General features: G+C 38.9%; 1 protein-coding gene across 2 annotated transcripts in view; it reads right to left on the reverse strand.

The window, feature by feature from the left end:
* Nucleotides 1-2,628: 2,628 nt before the first annotated feature.
* The window catches only part of C15H11orf65 (chromosome 15 C11orf65 homolog), a 120,298-nt gene continuing 99,883 nt past the window's right edge, over nucleotides 2,629-23,043 (reverse strand). For both annotated transcript variants that reach the window (XM_069554956.1, XM_069554955.1), the window contains exons 7-9: nucleotides 18,394-18,564; nucleotides 7,034-7,089; nucleotides 2,629-3,074 (exon numbers count right to left, since the gene is read on the reverse strand). In XM_069554956.1, coding sequence (XP_069411057.1) covers nucleotides 2,923-3,074; nucleotides 7,034-7,089; nucleotides 18,394-18,564 — 379 coding nt within the window. In that variant the 3' untranslated portion in view covers nucleotides 2,629-2,922. The remainder of the gene's footprint in view (nucleotides 3,075-7,033; nucleotides 7,090-18,393; nucleotides 18,565-23,043) is intronic.

Consider the following 23,043-nt stretch of genomic DNA (forward strand, 5'->3'; position numbering starts at 1 on the left):
AATAAAATGTATATATTAAAAAATTATGGATAAATGTATGTATAAATGTACATCTGAAATAAACACTGTAAATTAACAATACCCCAGCATAAACTAAAAATTGAATTAAAAAAGAAAAAAATGTTAACTGGAACTCTGTTAAATACTTTTTATCCTCAAAAGACACCGTAAAAGAAAATGAAAACACCACTCACATTGGAAAAATAGTATCTGATAAAGGGTTTGTTTTTAGAAAATATTTTAAAGTCTTTTAACACAATAATGAAATAAACAATTTAGAATTAGCCAAAGATTTTTGGAGAGACATTTCACCAAAGAAGATACCAAATTGTGGATAAGCATTTTAAAGATCTTCACTACTACTACTAAGTTGCTTCAGTCTTGTCCGACTCTGTGTGACCCCACAGATGGCAGCCCACCAGGCTCCCCCGTCCCTGGGATTCTCCAGGCAAGAACACGAGTGGGTTGCCATTTCCTTCTCCAGTTTTCCTTTAAAACTGGAGGAAGTTACAGTTCAGTACACACAGGCAAGGTCGTATCCGACTCTTTGTGACCCTATGGACTGTAGCCCACCAGGCTCCTCTGTCCATGGAATTCTCTAGGCAATACTGGAGTAGGTTGCCATTGCCTTCTCCAGGGAAAGATCTTCACTATCATAAGTCATTTAGAAAATGCAAACTAAAATCACAGTGAAAGGCTATTCACTCTACATCCCCTAGGATAAACATTTGCTAAAATGACCCTGGAGGAGTAAATTACAACCCACTCCAGTGTTCCTGCCTGAAAAATTCCATGGATAGAGAAGCCTGGCAAGCTACAGTCCATGGGATTACAAAGGGTCAGACCCAGCTTAGACAATGTGCACACACACACAAAATGACCATACTATTTAAGGCAATATGCAGATTCAGTGCAATCCCTTTCAAATTTCCAATGATGTTTTTCACAGAACCAGGCCAAAACTTTTTTTTAATTTATGTGAAAGCACAAAAGACTCTGAATAGCCAAAATAGCCTTGGGTGGAGGCCGGGGGTGGGAGTGGGGGTGCAGCGGGAGGGGAGCAGGGGAGCGGGGGGGGGGGGCGGGGGGGCGGGGGGGGGCGGGAGTGGGAGAATGGAGCTGGAGGAATCACATTCCCTGATTTCATACTATAGGATGAAGGTACAAAGCCACAGTAATCAAAACAGTATAGTACTGGCACAAAAACAGACATGTAGGTCAATGGAACAAGATAGAAAGCCCAGAAATAAAGCCAAGTGTTTATGGTCAATTATGTGGTGTTGGAGAAGACTCTTGAGAGTCCCTTTGACTGCAAGGAGATCCAATCAGTCCATTCTGAAGGAGATCAACCCTGGGATTTCTTTGGAGGGAATGATGCTGAAGCTGAAACTCCAGTACTTTGGCCACCTCATGCGAAGAGTTGACTCATTGGAAAAGACTGATGCTGGGAAGGATTGGGGGCAATAGGAGAAAGGGACGACCGAGGATGAGATGGCTGGATGGCATCATGGACTCGATGGACATGAGTCTGAGTGAACTCCGGGAGATGGTGATGAACAGGGAGGCCTGGCGTGCTGCGATTCATGGGGTCGCAAACAGTCGGACACGACTGAGCGACTGAACTGAATCTATGACAAAGGAAACAAGACTATACAATAGTGAACAGACAGTCTTTTCTATAAATGCTGCTGGAAATCCTAGACAGCTACATGTAAAGGAGTGAAATTAGAACAGTCTCTAACACCACATGCAAAAATAAACTAGATTAAAGACCTAAATATAAGCCTGAATAATATAAAACTCCTAGGGGAAAACAAGGAAGACACTCTTTGCTATAAATTGTGGCAATATTTTTTTGGATCTGTCTCCTAGAGTAATGGAAACAAGCACAAAAATGAGACCTAGTTAAAGTTAGGAGTTTTGCACAGCAAAGGAAATCATAATCAAAGTGAAAAGACAGCCTACAAAATGGGAGAAAATGTTTGCAAACAAATGCAAGTGATAAAGAGTTAATTTCCAAAATATACAATTTATACCACTCAATATAAAAAAATCAAAAAATAGGTAGAAGACCTACATAAACATTTCTCCGAATAAGACATAAAGATGGCCAATAGGCACATGAAAAGATGCTCAACATCACTAATTATTAGAGAAATGTAAATCAAAACTGCAATGAGGTATCACTTCACATTGCTCAGAATGACCATTATCAAAAATTTACAAATAATAAATGTTGGAGAGGGTGTGGAGAAAAGGCAACCCTCGTACACTGATAGGAATGTAAACTGTATTATGGAGAACAGTGTGGAGATTCCTTAAAAAACTAAATATAGAACTACCAATGCCACTCCTGGGCATATATCTGGAGAAAAACATGGGAAGGAGAAGGAAATGGCTATGCTTAGTCACTTCTTCCTGACTCAGGCATCAAACCTGGGTCTCCTGCATTGCAGGCAGATTCTTTACCATCTGAGCCACCAGGGAAGCTGGCTTTTGCATTCTAATAAAAGGAGAACTTGCTACACTGCCCTTTTTCCTTTTTTAATGAAGAAAGGGCTCTGCTTGATAGAAATGCACAAATAATGAATGCTTTAAATAAAGAAGAAAAACAGTCTGACTGAGGGGTTTTTTTTGCACCTAAATATAATATTTTTATTTAAGTGTAATTGTTAGACTACAGTTTCTCAATTTCTCAGAATAACAGGATTAATTTCTACATTTTCCATGACTACTGTATTCAGTCTGGTGTTCTATTTCTGTTTAATATTCCTTACTTAGTTGGGTTAGATTCTGTGTCAAGAATATAGAATTCATTCCAGCCAGAATAAACTATCTCTTGACTGTAACTGATGGAATCAGAGCTGAAGGGTTATAGCTCAGAAAGAAAATTATAGTTTATAACTATATATTTTTATATAATTATATTCTATAAGTGGAATCAGGCTTTAGTCTAGTAAAATGGGGCTTTTCATAAATAGTTTCAAATGAAGGATCTTTTTGTGTTTTGTTTTCCTCTTCCAATATATCTTCATAGTCATATATTTTTTCTTGTGCTTGCTCAAACCTAAAACCTAGAGAAGAATGACAAACATTTAGAAAGATGCCAGACGTAACAGGATATAGCTCATTCAATATGCTACTGTGTGCCAGGTAAGGTCTATTTCACATTCCTTCTCACCACTCTTAGAGCAGATAACTTTGTATCCTGTTTAACCATAAATGTCCCATATTTCTGAGATCATTCTACATTTCATGACCATGTTTCATTGTCCATCTTTAAAAGTTTCTGTAGGATCTGTGTTTGAGGCTTGATCTACTACTAAAAGCTCTATATTTTTTTTTTTTTTGCTAGCTCTGTAATTCGAAGCAAGTTACTTAACCTCTGTCTCAATGTCCTCATCTATAAGATAGAAATAATAATAGCACATGCCTCAGCTTATCTTTGTGAGAACTAAGTGTGATGGTGAATGTAAGGCATTTAGTTAGTACTCCACAATCAACCATTAGCTAATAATTCTTTATTCACAAAGAAAAACCTTTTCTGAGATGCTCAACATCACTCATTATCAGAGAAATGCAATTCAAAACCACAGTGAGGTACCATTTCACGCCAGTCAGAAAGGCTGCGATCCAAAAGTCTACACGCAATAAATGCTGGAGAGGGTGTGGAGAAAAGGGAACCAACCCTCTTATACTGTTGGTGGGAATGCAAACTAGTACAGCCACTATGGAGAACAGTGTGGAGATTCCTTAAAACACTGGAAATAGAACTGCCTTATGACCAAGCAGTCCCACTACTGGGCATACACACCGAGGAAACCTGAATTGAAAGAGACACGTGTACCCCAGTGTTCATCACAGCATTGTTTAGAATAGCCAAGACATGGAAGCAACCTAGATGTCCATCAGCAGACGCATGGATAAGAAAGCTGTGGTACATATACACAACTGAGTATTACTCAGCCATTAAAAAGAATACATTTGAATCAGTTCAAATGAGGTGGATGAAACTGGAGCCTATTATACAGAGTGAAGTAAGCCAGAAAGAAAAACACCAATACAGTATACTAACACATATATATGGAATTTAGAAAGATGGTAACAATCACCCTGTATGCAAGACAGCAAAAGAGACACAGATGTATCCTCTGAACACTCTTTTGGACTCTGTGGGAGAGGGAGAGGGTGGGATGATTTGGGAGAATGGCATTGAAACATGTATAATATCATATATGAAATGAATTGCCAGTCTAGGTTCAATGCATGATACAGGATGCTTGGGGCTGGTGCACTGGGATGACCCAAAGGGATGGGATGGGGAGGGAGGTGGGAGGGGGGTTCAGGATGGGGAACACATGTACATCCGTGGTGGATTCATGTTGATGTATGGCAAAACCAATACAATATTGTAAAGTAGTTAGCCTCCAATTAAAATAAGTAAATTTTAAAAATAAAATAAAATTAGTGCTTTTAAAAGGAAAAATAAAAATATAAAAAATTGGAGTATAGATGATTTTAAAAAAGAAAAACCTTTTCTGTCTCTAGAGCTAAAGTTTTCAAATTTTGAATTTTGATTTCCTCTTGCTTCTTGCAGAAGTGCCACATGTTCTCTCCCCTTTTTACTGCCAGCGTCTGCAATGTATTAGCTGCCTTCTGTTATGATGCAGATATCCATTACTTAAAACAGCTTTCACATGCTATTATGCTCCTTCCAATTAGTGTTATATCTTTTCTTTTTTCCCCACAACAATCTTTGAGCCCAGTAAATAATATTTTCTGCTTCCATTTGGTACTTGTCATTCCTTTACATTCTTTTATTTGCCATTGAGACTCTACTGTGTTCTGCACACTGGGAATTCAGTAGCAAACAAAACAGATGACTTGCCTTCAAGTAAAGCTAGTTGCCTACACCTGTTCTACAGAAGGCCATCAACTGCATGAAACCCCTGAAGTGGAAGCCACAAAGTGTGCTTGAGGACCAGGCAAGACTGCAGCGATGCTGAGTTATTGTGAACAAGGAGGAGAGAGTGGGACATGATAAGGATGAAAAGCTAAACCAGAGCCGGAGTGCCATGATAAAGTTAGGGTTTTATTGCAAGTGCACTGGAAAACTAAATGGCAGCAGATGTAGTCATCATTAAGAGTATGGTGTCGGCAGGTTCAGACATTTGGTGTATGTGCTTGGCTGAGGAGCCAATGGGGCGAAGCTACCATCTGTAGGATTATGACTGAACGCCTCTAAGTCAGAATCCCGCCCAGCCAGAATGACATGGCAGTGCCGCGGGAGCCTCGGTTGGCCTCGGATAGCCAGTCCCCCGCTGTCCCTGCGGCGGGCCGTGCCACGCGTCAGGACCTGGTCCGGTGTGGAAAGCCCTTCTTCCCGGGACAAGGGGCGCGGCCGGAAAGGCGGCAGCCCCCTCGCCCGTCATGCACCGCACGTTGTGGGGAACCTGGTGCTAAACCATTGGTAGACAACCTGCTTCTAGGTCAGGGTTTCCTACGTAGCAGAGCAGCTCCCTTGCTGCGATCTATTGGAAGTCAGCCCTCGACACAAGGGTTTGTGAAAAAGAGAGAAAAAAAAAATTTTTTTTTAATTTTTTAAAAAAGAATGATTTTCCTTAAAAAAATTAAAATAATAAAAAAAAATTTTTTTTTTAAAAAGAGTATGGTGTCTAGAGAGTATGGTTTCTAGAGCTGCCCAGTCTCAGTTCAAATCCTGGCCCTCACAGGGACTGTGTGACCTTGAGCAAGTAACTTGGCATCTCTTTAAAATGTGGATAATAGAACCTGTCTCATTGGGTTGTTCTGAAGATCAAATGAATCAGTTTTATAAAGTACTTTAAGACAGTACTTCAACATGGTAGTTGCTAAAGAAAAGTTCGTTAAATGTTTTAATTACGCTGGTTTAAACGTGTAGATCACTAGCTGTTGCATGGGGAATGGACTGGAGGAGAATAAGTTTGGAGATGTCACAGAAGCCCCCAGAAAATGATGACTTGGACTGTGGTGGGGCCAGTGAGTTGGAAATAAGTAGATAGGTTAAGGGCTTCCCTAGTGGCTAAGTGGTAAAGAATCCTCCTGCAATGCAAGAGACTTGGGATAGATCCCTGGGTCAGGAAGATCCCCTGGAGAAGGCAATGGCAACCCACTCCAGTATTCTTGCCTGGGAAATCCCATGGACAGAGGAACCTGGCAGGCTACAGTCCATGGGGTCACAAGAGCTGGACACGACCTAGCAACTACACCACCACCACCACAGAGTGCCTACTATGCACCAGGCACTATAATAAGCTCTTTACATGTGTTATCTCATGACCTCACAGTAATCCATGAGTTAAGTGCTACTGTTATTTTCATTTTATAGATGAGGAAACTAAGCTAGTAACTTGCCCGAGATTATACAGCCAGTAAACAATAGAGCAAAAAATCAAAACCAGGAAGTTATGAATCAACATTCCACAATTAAAGCCTCTTTGTTTTACTGCCAATTACAGGTGACAGAGGGACAGAACTCATGCACTCAAATTATATAAAAGTTATAACTAGGCTTTGGCTATGTTAGAATTATTGATACTTCTGGAATAGCATTCATTTTGCCATGTCAAGTTTGCTCATTAAAAATTATTACTGAAACATGAGATATGGAACATGATATGGATTCTTTTTTTTTAGTTAAAAAGAAACATTTTATCCAACTCTAAATAAAATATAAAATTTCCTTTATTTCCAAATAACAAGTATATATATAAAGGCAAAAACGACTTGGTAAATTTATTTATCTGTATAGTGTGTGGAATGCAGAAATGTTTGTTAGGTACCTCGAAATGTGTACATGTGTGGAATGTATTGTTTTGATTTATAAGAATTTCCCACTGGAGAAGAAAATGCCAACCCACTCCAGTAGTCTTGCCTGAGAAATCGCATGGACAGAGGAGCCTGATAGGCATGTGGTCACAAAGATTTCTACTTGACAGACCAACAAAGCACACGCACACATACAATTTCCCATTATTGCTAAAAAATCACCTACTTTTGAAGTTAGCTGAAGAGTTGCTTGTAGCAATTTCCTTCCAGTTGGCAATGTACCTAAGCACATTATATAGGCATTCATTAAATTAAGTCAACTTATCAGTAAATAATAAAGTGATTCATTAGTACATACTTGAACTACTTCTAAAATTCTACTTTCTCTATGAAATCATAGATTAATGATGAAAAATTCACTAGTCCAAATGCTTAGTTTCTTGACTTCCCACCTCAAAGTAGCTCTCATGCACCTGAGGCAACCCCTAGGACAAGGAGTTGTAAGAGGTATGAAAATGGTGCCCACCATCTACCATATTGGTGCCCTTTGGCCTCCCTCAAGCACACATCTCCTCATTTTATACTATTCCATTCCTGCTCAATCATGTCCTCAGTTGAGTGACAGCTAAGATGTTAGTTAACTTCTAAATTAAAAATATGAAGGGAAAATTTTTTAAGTCATGGGAAAACTTCAACAACAAAACTTTATCCTTGGTTCTGGATTGCCAGACCTACTGTCTCTGACATGTAAATTTAAATCATTTGGTTTATGGTCTTCTTAGAGCAATGGTGCTGTCTTTGCTGTGTCCAGTAAACCCAAGATCATATTCAAGCAGGGTATGTGCAGCTGCCACCTGAGTTCCTTAAACAGAGACTGACATATGGAGACCAGAGTAGACTGAGAAGAGGTGGACAGGGAAGGACAAGTATGGTGAGCTGAGGGGAAAGCTGCAAGGGCCAGGTTTCCTGTGACTTATTCCATCTCATATTAGACTCTGTATCCCCCTTTCCCAAACATCCTTTCTTACGACTGTACCCAAGAAATCACGTAAGAAGTTGATTACAGCAGGTGCTAAAAAGAAGTTGATTGAGAAAGGAGGAGGAGGATTAAAATTGTCATGTAATTCAGAAAAGGCTGATTTTCACTTGAATTACTTTCACTCTTGTTAACTTTGTATTCCTGAATTTTTTGTTATGTGAAGGTATAAGTTATGCAACAGTGTTTAATTGTAATTAAGTACTGTGTCTAAGGGCTTCCAGGTGGTACTAGTGGTAAAGAACCCACCTGCCAATGGAGGAGATGAAAGAGACTCGGGTTCGATCTCTAGGTTGGGAAGATCCCCTGGAGGAGGGCATGGCAACCCACTCCAGCATTCTTGCCTGGAGTATCCCAGGGACAGAGGAGCCTTGTGGGCTACAGTCCACGGGGTCACAAGAGTCAGGTATGACTAAAGTGACTCAGCACACATGCAGTGTGTCTAATGTCATCCTCTTTTTGTTACTACTGCCTCTCTTTACTCCAAGAATTCTATGGTGGCAAGTGGAATACTCTGGGTCACTTAAATGAAAAGATGCAAGATAATAGCAGGTGGTATAAACCCCTTCCAGGATCTTCAGCAGTATGTGAACTGAGAACTTCCAGATATACAAACTGGATTTAGAAAAAGCAGAGGAACCAGAGATCAAATTGCAAACATTCATTGGATTATAGAAAAAGCAAGGAAATTCCAGAAAAACAACTGCTTCATCGACTACGCTAAAGCCTTTGACTGTGTGGATCACAGCAAACTGTGGGAAATTCTTAAAGAGATGAGAATACTAGACCGCTTTACTTGTCTCCTAAGAAACCTCTATGCAGGTCAAGAAGCAATAGTTAGAACCTGACAGAACAACAGACTAGTTTAAAATTGGGAAAGGAGTACATATATCAAGGCTGTATATTGTCACTCTGCTTATGCAGTGTACATCATGCAAAATGCCAGGCTGGATGACTCACCAGCTGGAATCAAGATTGCCAGGAGAAATATAAAAAACCTCAGATATGTAGATGATACCACCTAATGGCAGAAAGTGAAGAGGAACTGAAGAGCATCTTTATGAGGGTGAAAGAGGAGAGTGAATAAGTTGCCTTAAAACTTAAGATTCAAAAACTAAAATCATGGCATCCTTCATAGCAAATAGATGGGGAAAAGTGGAAACAGTGACAGACTTTATTTTCTTGGGCTCCAAAATCACTGCAGATGGTGACTGCAGCCATGAAATTAAAAGATGCTTGCTTTTTGGAAGAAAAGCCATGACAAACCTATAACAGCATATTAAAAAGCAGAGGCATCACTTTGCTAATAAAAGTCTGTATTGTCAAAGCTATGGTTTTTTCCAATAGTCATATACCAATGTGAGAGTTGGACCATAAAGAATGCTGAGCGCCAAAGAATTGATGCCTTCAAACTGTGGAGAAGACTCTTGAGAGTCATTTGGACTGCAAGGAGATCAAGTCAGTCAATCCTAAAGGAAATCAATCCTGAATACTCATTGGAAGGACTGACCCTGAACCTGAAACTCTAATACTCTGGTCTCCTGAAGCAAACAGCCAACTCATTGGAAAAGACTCTGATGCTGGGAAAGACTGAGGGCAGAAGGAGAAGAGGGTGACAGAGGATGAGATGGATGGATGGCATCACAAAATCAACGGGAAAGAGTCTGAGCAGACTCTGGGAGATGGTGAAGGACAGGAAAGCCTGGTATGCTGCAGTCCGTGGGGTTGCAGAGTCAGACACGACTTAGCGACTGAACAGCAACAACAGGATCTCTAAGTTGATGGTTCAGTTTGGCTTAACCTTAAATTTAGGCAGAATTTGTGCTGACTGTGGCTCAGATCATGAACTCCTTATTGCTAAATTCAGACTTAAATTGAAGAAAGAAGGGAAAACCACTAGACCATTCAGGTATGACCTAAATCAAATCCCTTATGATTATACAGTGGAAGTGAGAAATAGATTTAAGGGACTAGATATGATAAATAGAAGGCCTGATGAACTATGGACTGAGGTTCGTGACATTGTACAGGAGACAGGGATTAAGACCATCCCCATGGAAAAGAAATGCAAAAAAGCAAAATGGCTGTCTGGGGAGGCCTTACAAATAGCTGTGAAAAGAAGAGAAGTGAAAAGCAAAGGAGAAAAGGAAAGATATAAGCATCTGAATGCAGAGTTCCAAAGACTAGCAACAAGAAATAAGAAAGACTTCCTCAGTGATCAATGCAAAGAAATAGAGGAAAACAACAGAATGGGGAAGACTAGAGATCTCTTCAAGAAAATTAGAGATACCAAGGGAACATTTCATGCAAAGATGGGCTCGATAAAGGACAGAAATGGTCTGGACCTAACAGAAGCAGAAGATATTAAGAAGAGGTGGCAAGAATACACAGAAGAGCTGTACAAAAAAGATCTTCATGACCCAGATAATCACAATGGTGTGATCACTCACCTAGAGCCAGACATCCTGGATGTGACGTCAAGTGTGCCTTAGAAAGCATCACTGAACAAAGCTAGCGGAGGTGATGAAATTCCAGTGGAGCTATTTCAAATTCTGAAAGATGATGCTGTGAAAGTGCTGCACTCAATATGCCAGCAAATCTGGAAAACTCAGCAGGCCACAGGACTGGAAAAGGTCAGTTTTCATTCCAATCCCAAAGAAAGGCAATGCCAAAGAATGCTCAAACTACTGCACAATTGCACTCATCTCATACGCTAGTAAAGTAATGCTCAAAATTCTGCAAGCCAGGCTTCAGCAATATGTGACCCGTGAACTTCCAGATGTTCAAGCTGGTTTTAGAAAAGGCAAAGGAACCAGAGACAAAATTGCCAACATCTGCTGGATCATCAAAAAAGCAAGAGAGTTCCAGAAAAACATCTATTTTTGCTTCATTGACTATGCCAAAGCCTTTGACTGTGTGGATCACAATAAACTGTGGAAAATTCTGAAAGAGATGGGAATACCAGACCATCTGACCCGCCTCTTGAGAAACCTATATGCAGGTCAGGAAGCAACAGTTAGAACTGGACATGGAACAACAGACTGGTTCCAGATAGGAAAAGGTGTACATCAAGGCTGTATATTGTCACCCTGCTTATTTAACTTCTATGCAGAGTACATCATGAGAAATGCTGGGCTGGAAGAAGCACAAGCTGGAATCAAGATTGCAGGGAGAAGTATCAATAAGCACAGATATGCAGATGACAACACCCTTATGGCAGAAAGTGAAGAGGAGCTAAAAAGCCTCTTGATGAAAGTGAAAGAGGAGAGTGAAAAAGTTGGCTTAAAGCTCAACATTCAGAAAATGAAGATCATGGCACCTGGTCCCATCACTTCATGGGAAATACATAGGGAAACAGTGGAAACAGTGTCAGACTTTATTTTGGGGGGGCTCCAAAATCACTGCAGATGGTGACTGCGCCATGAAATTAAAAGATGCTTACTCCTTGGAAGGAAAGTTATGACCAACCTAGATAGCATATTGAAAAGCAGAGACATTACTTTGCCAACCAAGGTCTGTCTAGTCAAGGCTATGATTTTTCCAGTGGTCATGTATGGATGTGAAAGTTGGACTGTGAAGAAAGCTGAGTGCCAAAGAATTGATGCTTTTGAACTGTGGTGTTGGAGAAGACTCTTGAGAGTCCCTTGGACTGCAAGGAGATCCAACAAGTCCATTCTAATGGAGATCAGCCCTGGGCATTCTTTGGAAGGAATGATGCTAAAGGTGAAACTCCAGTACTTTGGACATCTCATGCAAAGAGTTGACTCATTGGAAAAGACTTTGATGCTGGGAGGGATTGTGGGCAGGAGGAGAAGGGGACGACAGAGGAGAAGATGGGGATGTGCGTTTGAGTGAACTCCAGGAGTTGGTGATGGACAGGGAGGCCTGGCGTGCTGTGATTCATGGGGTTGCAAAGAGTCAGACACGACTGAGTGACTGAACTGAACTGAACTGAACTTGTGCTTTCAGTGGCTGCTCAGGAGCACTATGAAAAGGGGGTATCCATCACCATACTTCCTTAGATTTGTATACTGAAAGATCTTTATTTCACCTCAAGGAGCTAAGATAAAGGACCTTTGATTAACTGTATGCTAAACCCTGGCAGTGTGGGGCACAAACATATGATATATTTAAGGGTGATTACTGACCCTGCTTTATCTGAGATCAAGATAGGAATTTATTCAATTGTTTAAAAAGAACTTCTCATAATGAACATGACAGTAGTAACCAATAGAAATAAAATCTTTACAAATAGAAGCAACAGCTTGATTGTATCATTTTCATGCTGTTTATATCATAAAGTTGATCTCTCTAATAAATTTTTGGAATTTTTAAAAGATATTAGCAAAGTAAAGTGTATGTGGAATCTATCACAGAATTTAACATCTTAATGGCCTGGGGAAAGTCCCTAGCCAGAGAGGTAATATAACCACTTGTCTTAGAAGTCAAAGGGGCAGGGTCAGACATAGATATTACCCATTGAGAGCTCTAGCCAAATAGAACATCAGAAAATTAAGATAGCCTAGATGCTGATGACTTAATGTGTTATGTTAAACTTCACTTGCAGTTTGAAAACTATGAAGATTCTAGAAGAGAAACATCTGTCTCAATAGAAAATATGCCCCTGAAAATCCAGCGGGATGAATGCCATCAGAAGCAAGTGGCCACTGTGTGATACTGTAGGTGACTCAATAACGGCAGAGCAGGCATTGCTTTTTATTCTAAGTGCCAGCAGCAATGTGCCTCTGGATTATACAGAATTTATGAGGGTACTCATCAGTGTCCTTGAGCCCAAGAGTGAAGTTGGCCTTTCCGTTCTTCAAATTATATAGTATTTCACTCGATAGTTCTTCTTGCCCTGTTCGTCTGGATATGTACACATTTTCTTTCCAGGAGAGATCCATCTGCTGTTAACAAGGGGCTAGCATAAAAGCCTTTGGGAAGAAACTGGTTTGTGTCGCTCAGAATCAGTGTTCAACACATTTATGTCATTCTAATGGTCCAACTATCAAAAACTGTCTATAGATTTTGAAAGATTCTCTCCAAGGAATTCAGTTTAGCTCAGTTCAGTCACTCAGTCATGTCCAACTCTTTGCAAACCATGAATCACAGCACACCAGGCCTCCCTGTCCATCACCAACTCCTGGAGTTCACTCAGACTCATGTCCATCGAGTTAGTGATGCCATCCAGCCATCTCATCCTCTGTCGTCCCCTTCTCCTCCTGCCCCCAATCCCTCCCAGCATCAAAGTCTTTTCCAATGAGTCAACTCTTCACATGAGGTGGCCAAAGTACTGGAGTTTCAGCTTTAGCATAATTCCTTCCAAAGAACACCCAGGGCTGATCTCCTTCAGAATGGACTTGTTGGATCTCCTTGCAGTCCAAGGGACTCTCAAGAGTCTTCTCCAACACCACAGTTCAAAAGCATCAATTCTTTGGCGCTCAGCTTTCTTAATAGTCCAACTCTCACATCCATACATGATCACTGGAAAAACTATAGCCTTGACTAGATGGACCTTTGTTGGCAAAGTAATGTCTCTGCTTTTCAATATGCTATCTAGGTTGGTCATAACTTTCCTTCCAAGGAGTAAGCATCTTTTAATTTCACGGCTGCAGTCACCATCTCCAAGGAATTAGTGGCTACTAATTCAGAGACAATATGTCTTTGAAATTCTCTTCAAATAAGGTATTATCAAGCCAGTTACAAATATCTAGAGAACTACAAAGATCTAAGAGCAAAGTGGACTGTGGAGACCATGAATATGCTAGGAAGAAGGTATTTATTTATACCTAATGTCTGCTCTTGGCTACAGGAAAGTCTTTGCAAATTTTTATTTTACTTGAGATAATCAGTAAGTTGTGGTCTTACTGATTACTGAAAGTAGTAAACATTGTCATGTCCAACTCTTTGCAACCCCATGGACTGCAAACAGGCTCCTTTGTCCAGGGAATTCTCCAGGCAAGAATACTGGAGTGGGTAGCCACTTCCTCCTCCAGGGGTCTTCTCGACCCAGGGATTGAACCCAGGTCTCCTGCATTGCAGGCAGTTTCTTTACCATCTGAGCCACCAGGGAAGCCCCTGTGGTCTGTAATACTACTGAAATATTCCCAAATAGTCATGCTGGATTCCATTTGAAATTTCTGTTGTCCAGAGCTCATTAGAAAAACTTGCTTTCTAACAGTTCCAAGTTGGTCCCAAATTATGCTCAAGTCATAGAATGAACTGATAGAAGTATATAATTTGGAAGCATGAGTAATCTAGATTTTTTTTTAATGGAAAATTTGAGTAGTGTCACCATATCAAAACTAGATGTAATTATGTTACTCCATATATAGTACATGATATCAGAAAACCACATCACATCTTCCTTGTTTGGTCTGTTTTTGTTCTTTTCTCCACAATGGGAAACCATTAGGAAACTTCTTCACCTACCAGTGAAGGGTGTTAAAGGATGATAGTGGGGAAAGTCTTGTATAGCCTGAGATGTCTATTTCTTTCCTTCGAACTCAATTGTTTTATTCTTTTTTTTTTTCAAACTTTAAACTTTTTATTTTATATTGGGATATAGCTGATTAACAATGTTGTGGTAGTGGTAGTTTCAGGTGAACAATGTAGGGACTCAGCCATACAAATACATGTATCCATTCTTTTCAGTATAGGATAGTGGGTATGGATTATTTGTAATATTTCACTGAAGCTTGCTGGCTCTTTGCTGAATTCATCAACTGTATAAGGGAAAAGCAGAACAGGATTTCAAAAGTTTACCTGAGAGAATTCTCTATCATGCCCTTATAAACTCAATCAAAATGGACCTCTCCTACTTCTCTCTCTATCTTCTTAGGAAAGCAAAAAGTACAGCATCACATCTCATTCTTTGGATGTCATTTCTTGCATCATTATTACCACTTGTATTTATTCAGTGCTCCAGAAACCACAAATGTGCTGTCTGTAAGTAATCTCAGTATTATGTCTGGATGAGATAATGGGGTTATTGACTCACAAAACCTTTGTACTATTTATTAAAAAGTACTTTAGCACATCTGTTATGGATAATTAGCTCTTTATTCCTTCTCATATTTTCTTTTTATTTTTCAAAGTATCTTTCCCATAATTATCATTTTTTCTGTGTTTACATGTGTGTTAGTTGCTCAGTTGTGTCCGACTCTTTGAGACTCCATGGTCTGTAGTCTAGGGCAAGAATATTTTAGTGGGTTGCCATTTCCTTCTCATATATTATTCTTATTTTAGTCATTCTTCCCCGTTTTTCTTCTTTCCTCTTTGCTTTTCTCACTGTTTTCTTTTCTGCTTCCTCTGACCTCTTTTTCTCTGGTTTATTGTTCAATAGTGTGAGTGCATGCTCAGTTGCTCAATCTTTGCAACCCCATGGATTGCAGGCTTCTTTGTCCATGGGATTGATTATCCAGGCAAGAATACTGGATTGGGTATCCATTTCCTCCTCCCTCCAGACCCAGGGATAGAACTGGTGTTTCCTGCATCTTCTGCATTGGCAGGTGGATTCTTTACCACTGAGCCACCTGGGAATTCCCTGTTCAATGGCAGTCAACCTAATTTTTCCTATTTCATGCTTATATCTCCCTCTTCCAAATTTCTTCCTTTATCTTACATTTCTTTACTTACACTATCTTTATTTTTTCTGATTCTTCAGCCATGCAGTATTCACATCATTATTGTAGCTGAGTAAATATTGAATATTTTTAAAGCTTTATGAGATATAATTCACATACCATAAAATGTGCCCATTTAAAGTGTATGATTCAATGGCTTTTAGTGTATCTCTAAGCCCTCAGTTCAGTTCACTTTAGTCGCTCAGTCGTGTCCAACTCTTTGCGACCCCATAAATCGCAGCACGCCAGGCCTCCCTGTCCATCACCTATTCCTGGAGTTCACTCAGACTCACATTCATCGAGTCAGTGATGCCATCCAGCTCTCTCATCCTCTGTCGTCCCCTTCTCCTCCTGCCCACAATCCCTCCCAGCATCAGAGTCTTTTCCAATGAGTCAACTCTTCACATGAGATGTCCAAAGTACTGGAGTTTCACCTTTAGCATCATTCCTTCCAAAGAATGCCCAGGGCTGATCTCCATTAGAATGGACTTGTTGGATCTCCCTGCAGTCTATGGGACTCTCAAAGCCTTCTTCAACACCACAGTTCAAAAGCATCAATTCTTTGGCACTCAGCTTTCTTTACAGTCCAACTCTCACATCCATACATGACCACTGGAAAAACCATAGCCTTGACTAGACTGACCTTGGTTGGCAAAGTAATGTCTCTGCTTTTCAATATGCTATGTAGGTTGGTCATAACTTTCCTTACAAGGAGTAAGCATCTATTAATTTCATGGCTGCAGTCACCATCTGCAGTGATTTTGGAGCCCCTCCAAAATAAAGTCTGACACTGTTTCCACTGTTTCCCTATGTATTTCCCATGAAGTGATGGGACCAGGTGCCATGATCTTCATTTTCTGAATGTTGAGCTTTAAGTCAACTTTTTCACTCTCCTCTTTCACTTTCATCAAGAGGCTTTTTAGCTCCTCTTCACTTTCTGCCATAAGGGTGTTGTCATCTGCATATCTCAGCTTATTGATACTTCTCCCAGAAATCTTGATTCCAGCTTGTGCTTCTTCCAGCCCAGCATTTCCCATGATGTACTCTGCATAGAAGTTAAATAAGCAGGGTGACAATATACAGCCTTGATGTACTCCTTTTCCTATCTGGAACCAGTCTGTTGTTCCATGTCCAGTTCTAACTGTTGCTTCCTGACCTGCATATAGGTTTCTCAAGAGGCAGGTCAGGTGGTCTGGTATTGCCATCTTTGGAAGAATTTTCCACAGTTTATTGTGATCCACACAGTCAAAGGCTTTGGCATAGTAAATGAAGCAGAAATAGATGTTTTTCTGGAACTCTCTTGCTTTTTTGATGATCCAGCAGATGTTGGCAATTTGATCTCTGGTTCCTCTGCCTTTTCTAAAACCAGCTTGAACATCTGGAAGTTCACTGGTCACGTATTGCTGAAGCCTGGCTTGGAGAATTTTGAGCATTACTTTACTAGCGTGTGAGATGAGTGCAATTGTGTGGTAGTTTGAGCATTCTTTGGCATTGCCTTTCTTTGGGATTGGAATGAAAACTGACCTTTTCCAGTCCTGTGGCCAATGCTGAGTTTTCCAGATTTGCTGGCATATTGAGTGCAGCACTTTCACAGCATCATCTTTCAGGATTTGAAATAGCTCCACTGGAATTTCATCACCTCCACTAGCTTGTTCGTAGTGATGCTTCCTAAGACCCACTTGACTTCACATTCCAGGATGTCTGCCTCTAGGTGAGTGATCACACCATCATGATTATCTGGGTCATGAAGATCTCTTTTTGTACAGTTTTGTGTATCCTTGCCACCTCTTCTTAATATCTTCTGCTTCTGTTAGGTCCAGACCATTTCTGTCCTTTATCGAGCCCATCTTTGCATGAAATGTTCCCTTGGTATCTCTAATTTTCTTGAAGAGATCTCTAGTCTTCCTCATTCTGTTTTCCTCTATTTCTCTGCATTGATCACTGAGGAAGGCTTTCTTATCTCTTCTTGCTATTCTTTGGAACTCTGCATTCAGATGCTTATATCTTTCCTTTTAACCTCTGCTTTTTGCTTCTCTTCTTTTCACAGCTATTTGTAAGCCCTAGGCAACCACTAATCTACTTTCTATCTCCATAAATTTGCCTATTTGGAACATTTCAATACAAATGGAGCCATATAATATGTGTTCCTTTGTGACTGACTTCTTTCACTTAGCAGGTTCATCAAAGTTGTAGCGTTTCTTTTTATTGCCAAATAATATTTCATTATTTGGATATGTCACTTTTTTTTTTCAGTTGATTTTATTTTATTTATTTATTTTTATTTATTTTAATTTTTATTTTTACTTTATTTTACTTTACAATACTGTATTGGTTTTGCCATACATTGACATGAACCCACCACAGGTGTCACATTTTAATCATCAGTTCATGAACAGATTGTTTCTAATTCTTGGCTATTATGAATAGCAATGTTATGAACATTCATGTAAAGTTTTCATGGGCATTTGTTTTCATTTCTCTTGTGTATATACTGAGAAGTAGAAATGCTGGATTATATGGCAGCTCAAGTTTGAACCATGTTGTTCATATAATATATATATTATATTATATATTATATAATAATATAAAGAAATCTTTATATTATTAATTTCATGTTCTTAGCTTGGTTTCTGTATCCCAAAGTAAGAGTAAAACAGAGTTAAACTAAGGCATAAGAATGAAGTCTGATAATAAAGAACACCTAAATCTATTTTTCTTTTTTCTACTTTTAGATCATCCCTTTTTATATTTCTCTCCCATTTCCTCTTCTTTTCTTTCTATACAGATAATAAATATGCAAGGAGTTTTAAAGAGTATGTTAGTGGCCCCCAAGTTCCAACTTGGCAGTGAGAAATATTAAAAAAATATTGACTGCCCTGATGCCTGATCCATGCCCTTGCTCCCCAAGAATAGCAACATATTTACTCATCAAAGTTGAGTGTGTTTGTCCAGTTCAGCACTTCATCCACTTCCCATTCCATCACAGAATCTATTCCACCATCTTCAATAGTTCTTAATAGGCCTTTCGTTGCTGTCTGAATTAAACCTAGAGTTTCATAATTTGTTGACTTAGCCTCCAGGTTTCCTGCGTAGTACCTACATATAGGAAAGGAAGACTGATGTAAATCCTTTGAATTAGGTGACTGCAAGTGGATGCAGTTAATATACATTATTGCTGTCAAACTATTTACATAGTAAATGAAGTTTTTGTCCTATTTAATTTAAATACATTTAAGCCAAGTTGTATGTGATGGGATCATCTGGGAAAAAACAAAGCAGTTTAATCAACCACACTAACTAGAGAAGCTTCATTTCAAAATCACCTCTCAGTAAGTTGTACTGTTGTGATACATAGAAAAGCTAAGTATAGAATTACAGAGTTAAAGGATCTTAGAGACCAAATAACTATCCCATTTGTTTCACAGGCAATGCAATAAACCCCGGAAGAGTAACTTTTATAAAGTTACATGGCTAATCTAAAAACTAAAACAAATTAAATATATGTAATAAAACAAAAACAGACCCACAGATGTAGAGAACAAACTAGCAGGTTACCACCTGCTAGAAGGGGGAGGGAGTTCATACTACCATGTATAAAATAGATAAGCAACAAGGGTAGATATATTGTACAGCACAGGAAAATATAGCCAGTGTTTTATAATAATATTAAGTGGAATATAATCTTTAAAAATATTGAATCACTATGTTGTACAATTCAGATATCTACTTTTGCTCTCATACTTTCTTTTACAGAGAATTAAGAAATTTATTCCAATAATATAATTCTGTTTTGAACTCTTTAAATGTTAGTCACTATTAGGTAGGCTATAACAATCATAAACAAAAACAAGCTAGCCAGTACAAACAGAATTTCAAATATAGTAGTGACCAGAAATAAAGACTTCTTTATAATAATCATAACTTGTTTTATTGGAGAAGGCAATGGCACCCCACTCCAGTACTCTTGCATGGAAAATCCCATGGAAGGAGGAGCCTGGTAGGCTGCAGTCCATGGGGTTACAAAGAGTCAGACACGACTGAGTGACTTCCCTTTCACTTTTTTTTTAAATTTTTATTTTTACTTTATTTTACTTTACAATACTGTATTGGTTTTGCCACACTTTCATGAATTGGAGAAGGAAATGACACCCCACTCCAGTGTTCTTCCCTGGAGATTCCCAGGGATGGGGGAGCCTGGTGGGCTGCCATCTATGGGGTCGCACAGAGTCGGACATGACTGAAGCGACTTAGCAGCAGCAGCAGCAGCAGCAACAACTTGTTTTATAGGGTGGTGTTTTTAAAAAAAAAAAAAATATATATATATATATAATTTGACTTTATAAGTGATATTGCAATATATTCCCTTAAAATAGCCTCATATTCTTTTTAAACTAAAAAATTTCATGTTTAAAATTTTAAATTAAACTTTGTCTAAATATCATGACAGAGAGAGAAATTTGAATGCAAAGACCTAGTAACAACCAAGGTTGAAACTGGAAATGAGGTCGAGGAGAGCTAAGATTTGCAGGTACACAGGAAAGGACCTGGTGTGAAGATCAAAGTTCTTTTAGTAAGACAGAAGCTAAAAAAAAAAAAAAATCAAGATTTTGTCAACTATTGATTATCAGCAACAGTCAAATGGAAGTATTTAAATGCCATAAGTGACCAAAGCACACAAAGCAAAATTTCTTATTCATCCCTTGCAACCCTAAAAAAAGGAAATAACACTCAGATATAAGGATTAATGCATTCATTCACTCAGCGAGCAAGCAACATATATTCATTAAGCATTTAGTGGGTCTGAGGTCCAGTAACTAAGAACTAAGTTAATAGAGCAGAATTTCTGTACTTTAGGGGCTAAAAATCTAGTGGAGATGGCAGACAAATAGACAAATAATCACAAAATCATTAAAACTGAGTATAAAAAGATCTATGGGGCACTTCAAAAGGAAATGCTGAACTATGTCTAGGTAAGTCAGGTGAAACTTCAGAAGGAGATATTTGAGCCAAATATCAAAAGATGAAGATCTTTTGATAGCCTTTGACAAAATTCAACATCCATTTATGATAAAAACTCTCCAGAAAGCAGGAATAGAAGAAACATATCTCAACATAATATAAGCTATATATGACAAACCCACAGCAAACATTATCCTCAATGGAGAAAAATATTCAACATAGTTCTGGAAGTTTTGGCCACAGCAATCAGAGCAGAAAAAGAAATAAAAGGAATCCAGATTGGAAAAGAAGTAAAACTTTCACTGTTTGCAGATGACATGATCCTCTACATAGGAAACCCAAAAGACTCCACCAGAAAATTACTAGAGCTAATCAATGAATATAGTAAAGTTGCAGGATATAAAATCAACACACAGAAATCCCTTGCATTCCTATACACTAATAATGAGAAAGTAGAAAAAGAAATTAAGGAAACAATTCCATTCACCATTGCAATGAAAAGAATAAAATACTTAGGAATATTTCTACCTAAAGAAACTAAAGACCTATATATAGAAAACTATAAAACACTGATGAAAGAAATCAAAGAGGACACTAATAGATGGAGAAATACACCATGTTTACGGATTGGAAGAATCAATATAGTGAAAATGAGTATACTACCCAAAGCAATCTACAGATTCAATGCAATCCCTATCAAGCTACCAATGGTATTTTTCACAGAGCTAGAACAAATAATTTCACAATTTGTATGTAAATACAAAAAACCTCGAATAGCCAAAGCAGTTTTAAGAAAGAAGAATGGAACTGGAGGAATCAACCTGCCTGACTTCAGGCTCTACTACAAAGCCACAGTCATCAAGACAGTATGGTATTGGTACAAAGACAGAAATATAGATCAAAGGAACAAAATAGAAAGCCCAGAGATAAATCCACATACCTACGGACACCTTATCTTCTACAAAGGAAGCAAGAATATACAATGGATTAAAGACAATCTCTTTTTACAAGTGGTGCTGGGAAAACTGGTCAACCACTTGTAAAAGAATGAAACTAGAACACTTTCTAACACCATACACAAAAATAAACTCAAAATGGATTAAAGATCTAAATGTAAGACCAGAAACTATAAAACTTCTAGAGGAGAACATAGGCAAAACCCTTTCTGACATAAATCACAGCAGGATCCTCTATGATCCACCTCCCAGAATACTGGAAATAAAAGCAAAAATAAACAAATGGGATCTAATTAAAATTAAAAATTCTGCACAACAAAGAAAACTATAAGCAAGGTGAAAAGATAGCCTTTGGAATGGGAGAAAATAATAGCAAATGAAGCAACTGACAAACAACTAATCTCAAAAATATACAAGCAACTTATGGAGCTCAATTCCAGAAAAATAAACGACCCAATCAAAAAATGGGCCAAAGAACTAAGTAGACATTTCTCCAAAGAAGACATACGGATGGCTAACAAACACATGAAAAGATGCTCAACATCACTCATTATCAGAGAAATGCAAATCAAGACCACAATGAGATACCATTTCACTCCAGTCAGAATGGCTGCGATCCAAAAGTCTACAAGCAATAAATGCTGGAGAGGGTGTGGAGAAAAGGGAACCCTCTTACACTCTTGGTGGGAATGCAAACTAGTACAGCCACTATGGAGAACAGGGTGGAGATTCATTAAAAAACTGGAAATAGAACTGCCTTATGACCCAGCAATCCCACTGCTGGACATACACACCAAGGAAACCAGAATTGAAAGAGACACGTGTACCCCAATGTTCATCGCAGCACTGTTTAGAATAGCCAGGACATGGAAGCAACCTAGATGTCCATCAGCAGACGAATGCATAAGAAAGCTGTGGTACATATACACAATGGAGTATTACTCAGCCATTAAAAAGAATACATTTGAATCCATTCTAATGAGGTGGATGAAACTGGAGCTGATTATACAGAGTGAAGTAAGCCAGAAAGAAAAACACCAATACAGTATACTAATACATATATATGGAATTTAGAAAGATGGTAATGATAACCCTGTATGCAAGACAGTAAAAGAGACACAGATGTATAGAACAGACTTGGACTCTGTGGGAGAGGGAGAGGGTGGGATGATTTGGGAGAATGGCATTGAAACATATATAGTATCATATAAGAAATGAATTGCCAGTCTAGGTTTGATGCAGGATACAGGATGCTTGGGACTGGTGCACTGGGATGACCCAGAGAGATGATATAGGGAGAGAGGTGGGAGGGAGGCTCAGGATTGGGAACTCATGTACACCCGTGGTGGATTCATGTCAATGCATGGCAAAACCAATACAGTATTGTCAAATTAAAAAAAAAAAAATCTTGTTGCCAGGTTGCTGAGCCAGAAAAGAGCAACCTAAGGATAAGGAGTATCATGTGGGATGTAAGTAATGCGAAGCCCCAGATAGGTTTCAGGTAAGGAAGTGATTTAATCAGTTTTAGAAATATTGCCTCAGGATTTATATAAAGAGGAGCCCAGCAGGCTACAGTCCATGGGGTCGCAAAGAGTGAGACACGAATGAAGCAACTAAACAACAAACAAATAGAGGAGCTATTAGCGACAAAGAGACCAAC

Source organism: Ovis canadensis, chromosome 15, assembly GCF_042477335.2.
Source record: "Ovis canadensis isolate MfBH-ARS-UI-01 breed Bighorn chromosome 15, ARS-UI_OviCan_v2, whole genome shotgun sequence".
NCBI classification, from domain to species: domain Eukaryota; kingdom Metazoa; phylum Chordata; class Mammalia; order Artiodactyla; family Bovidae; genus Ovis; species Ovis canadensis.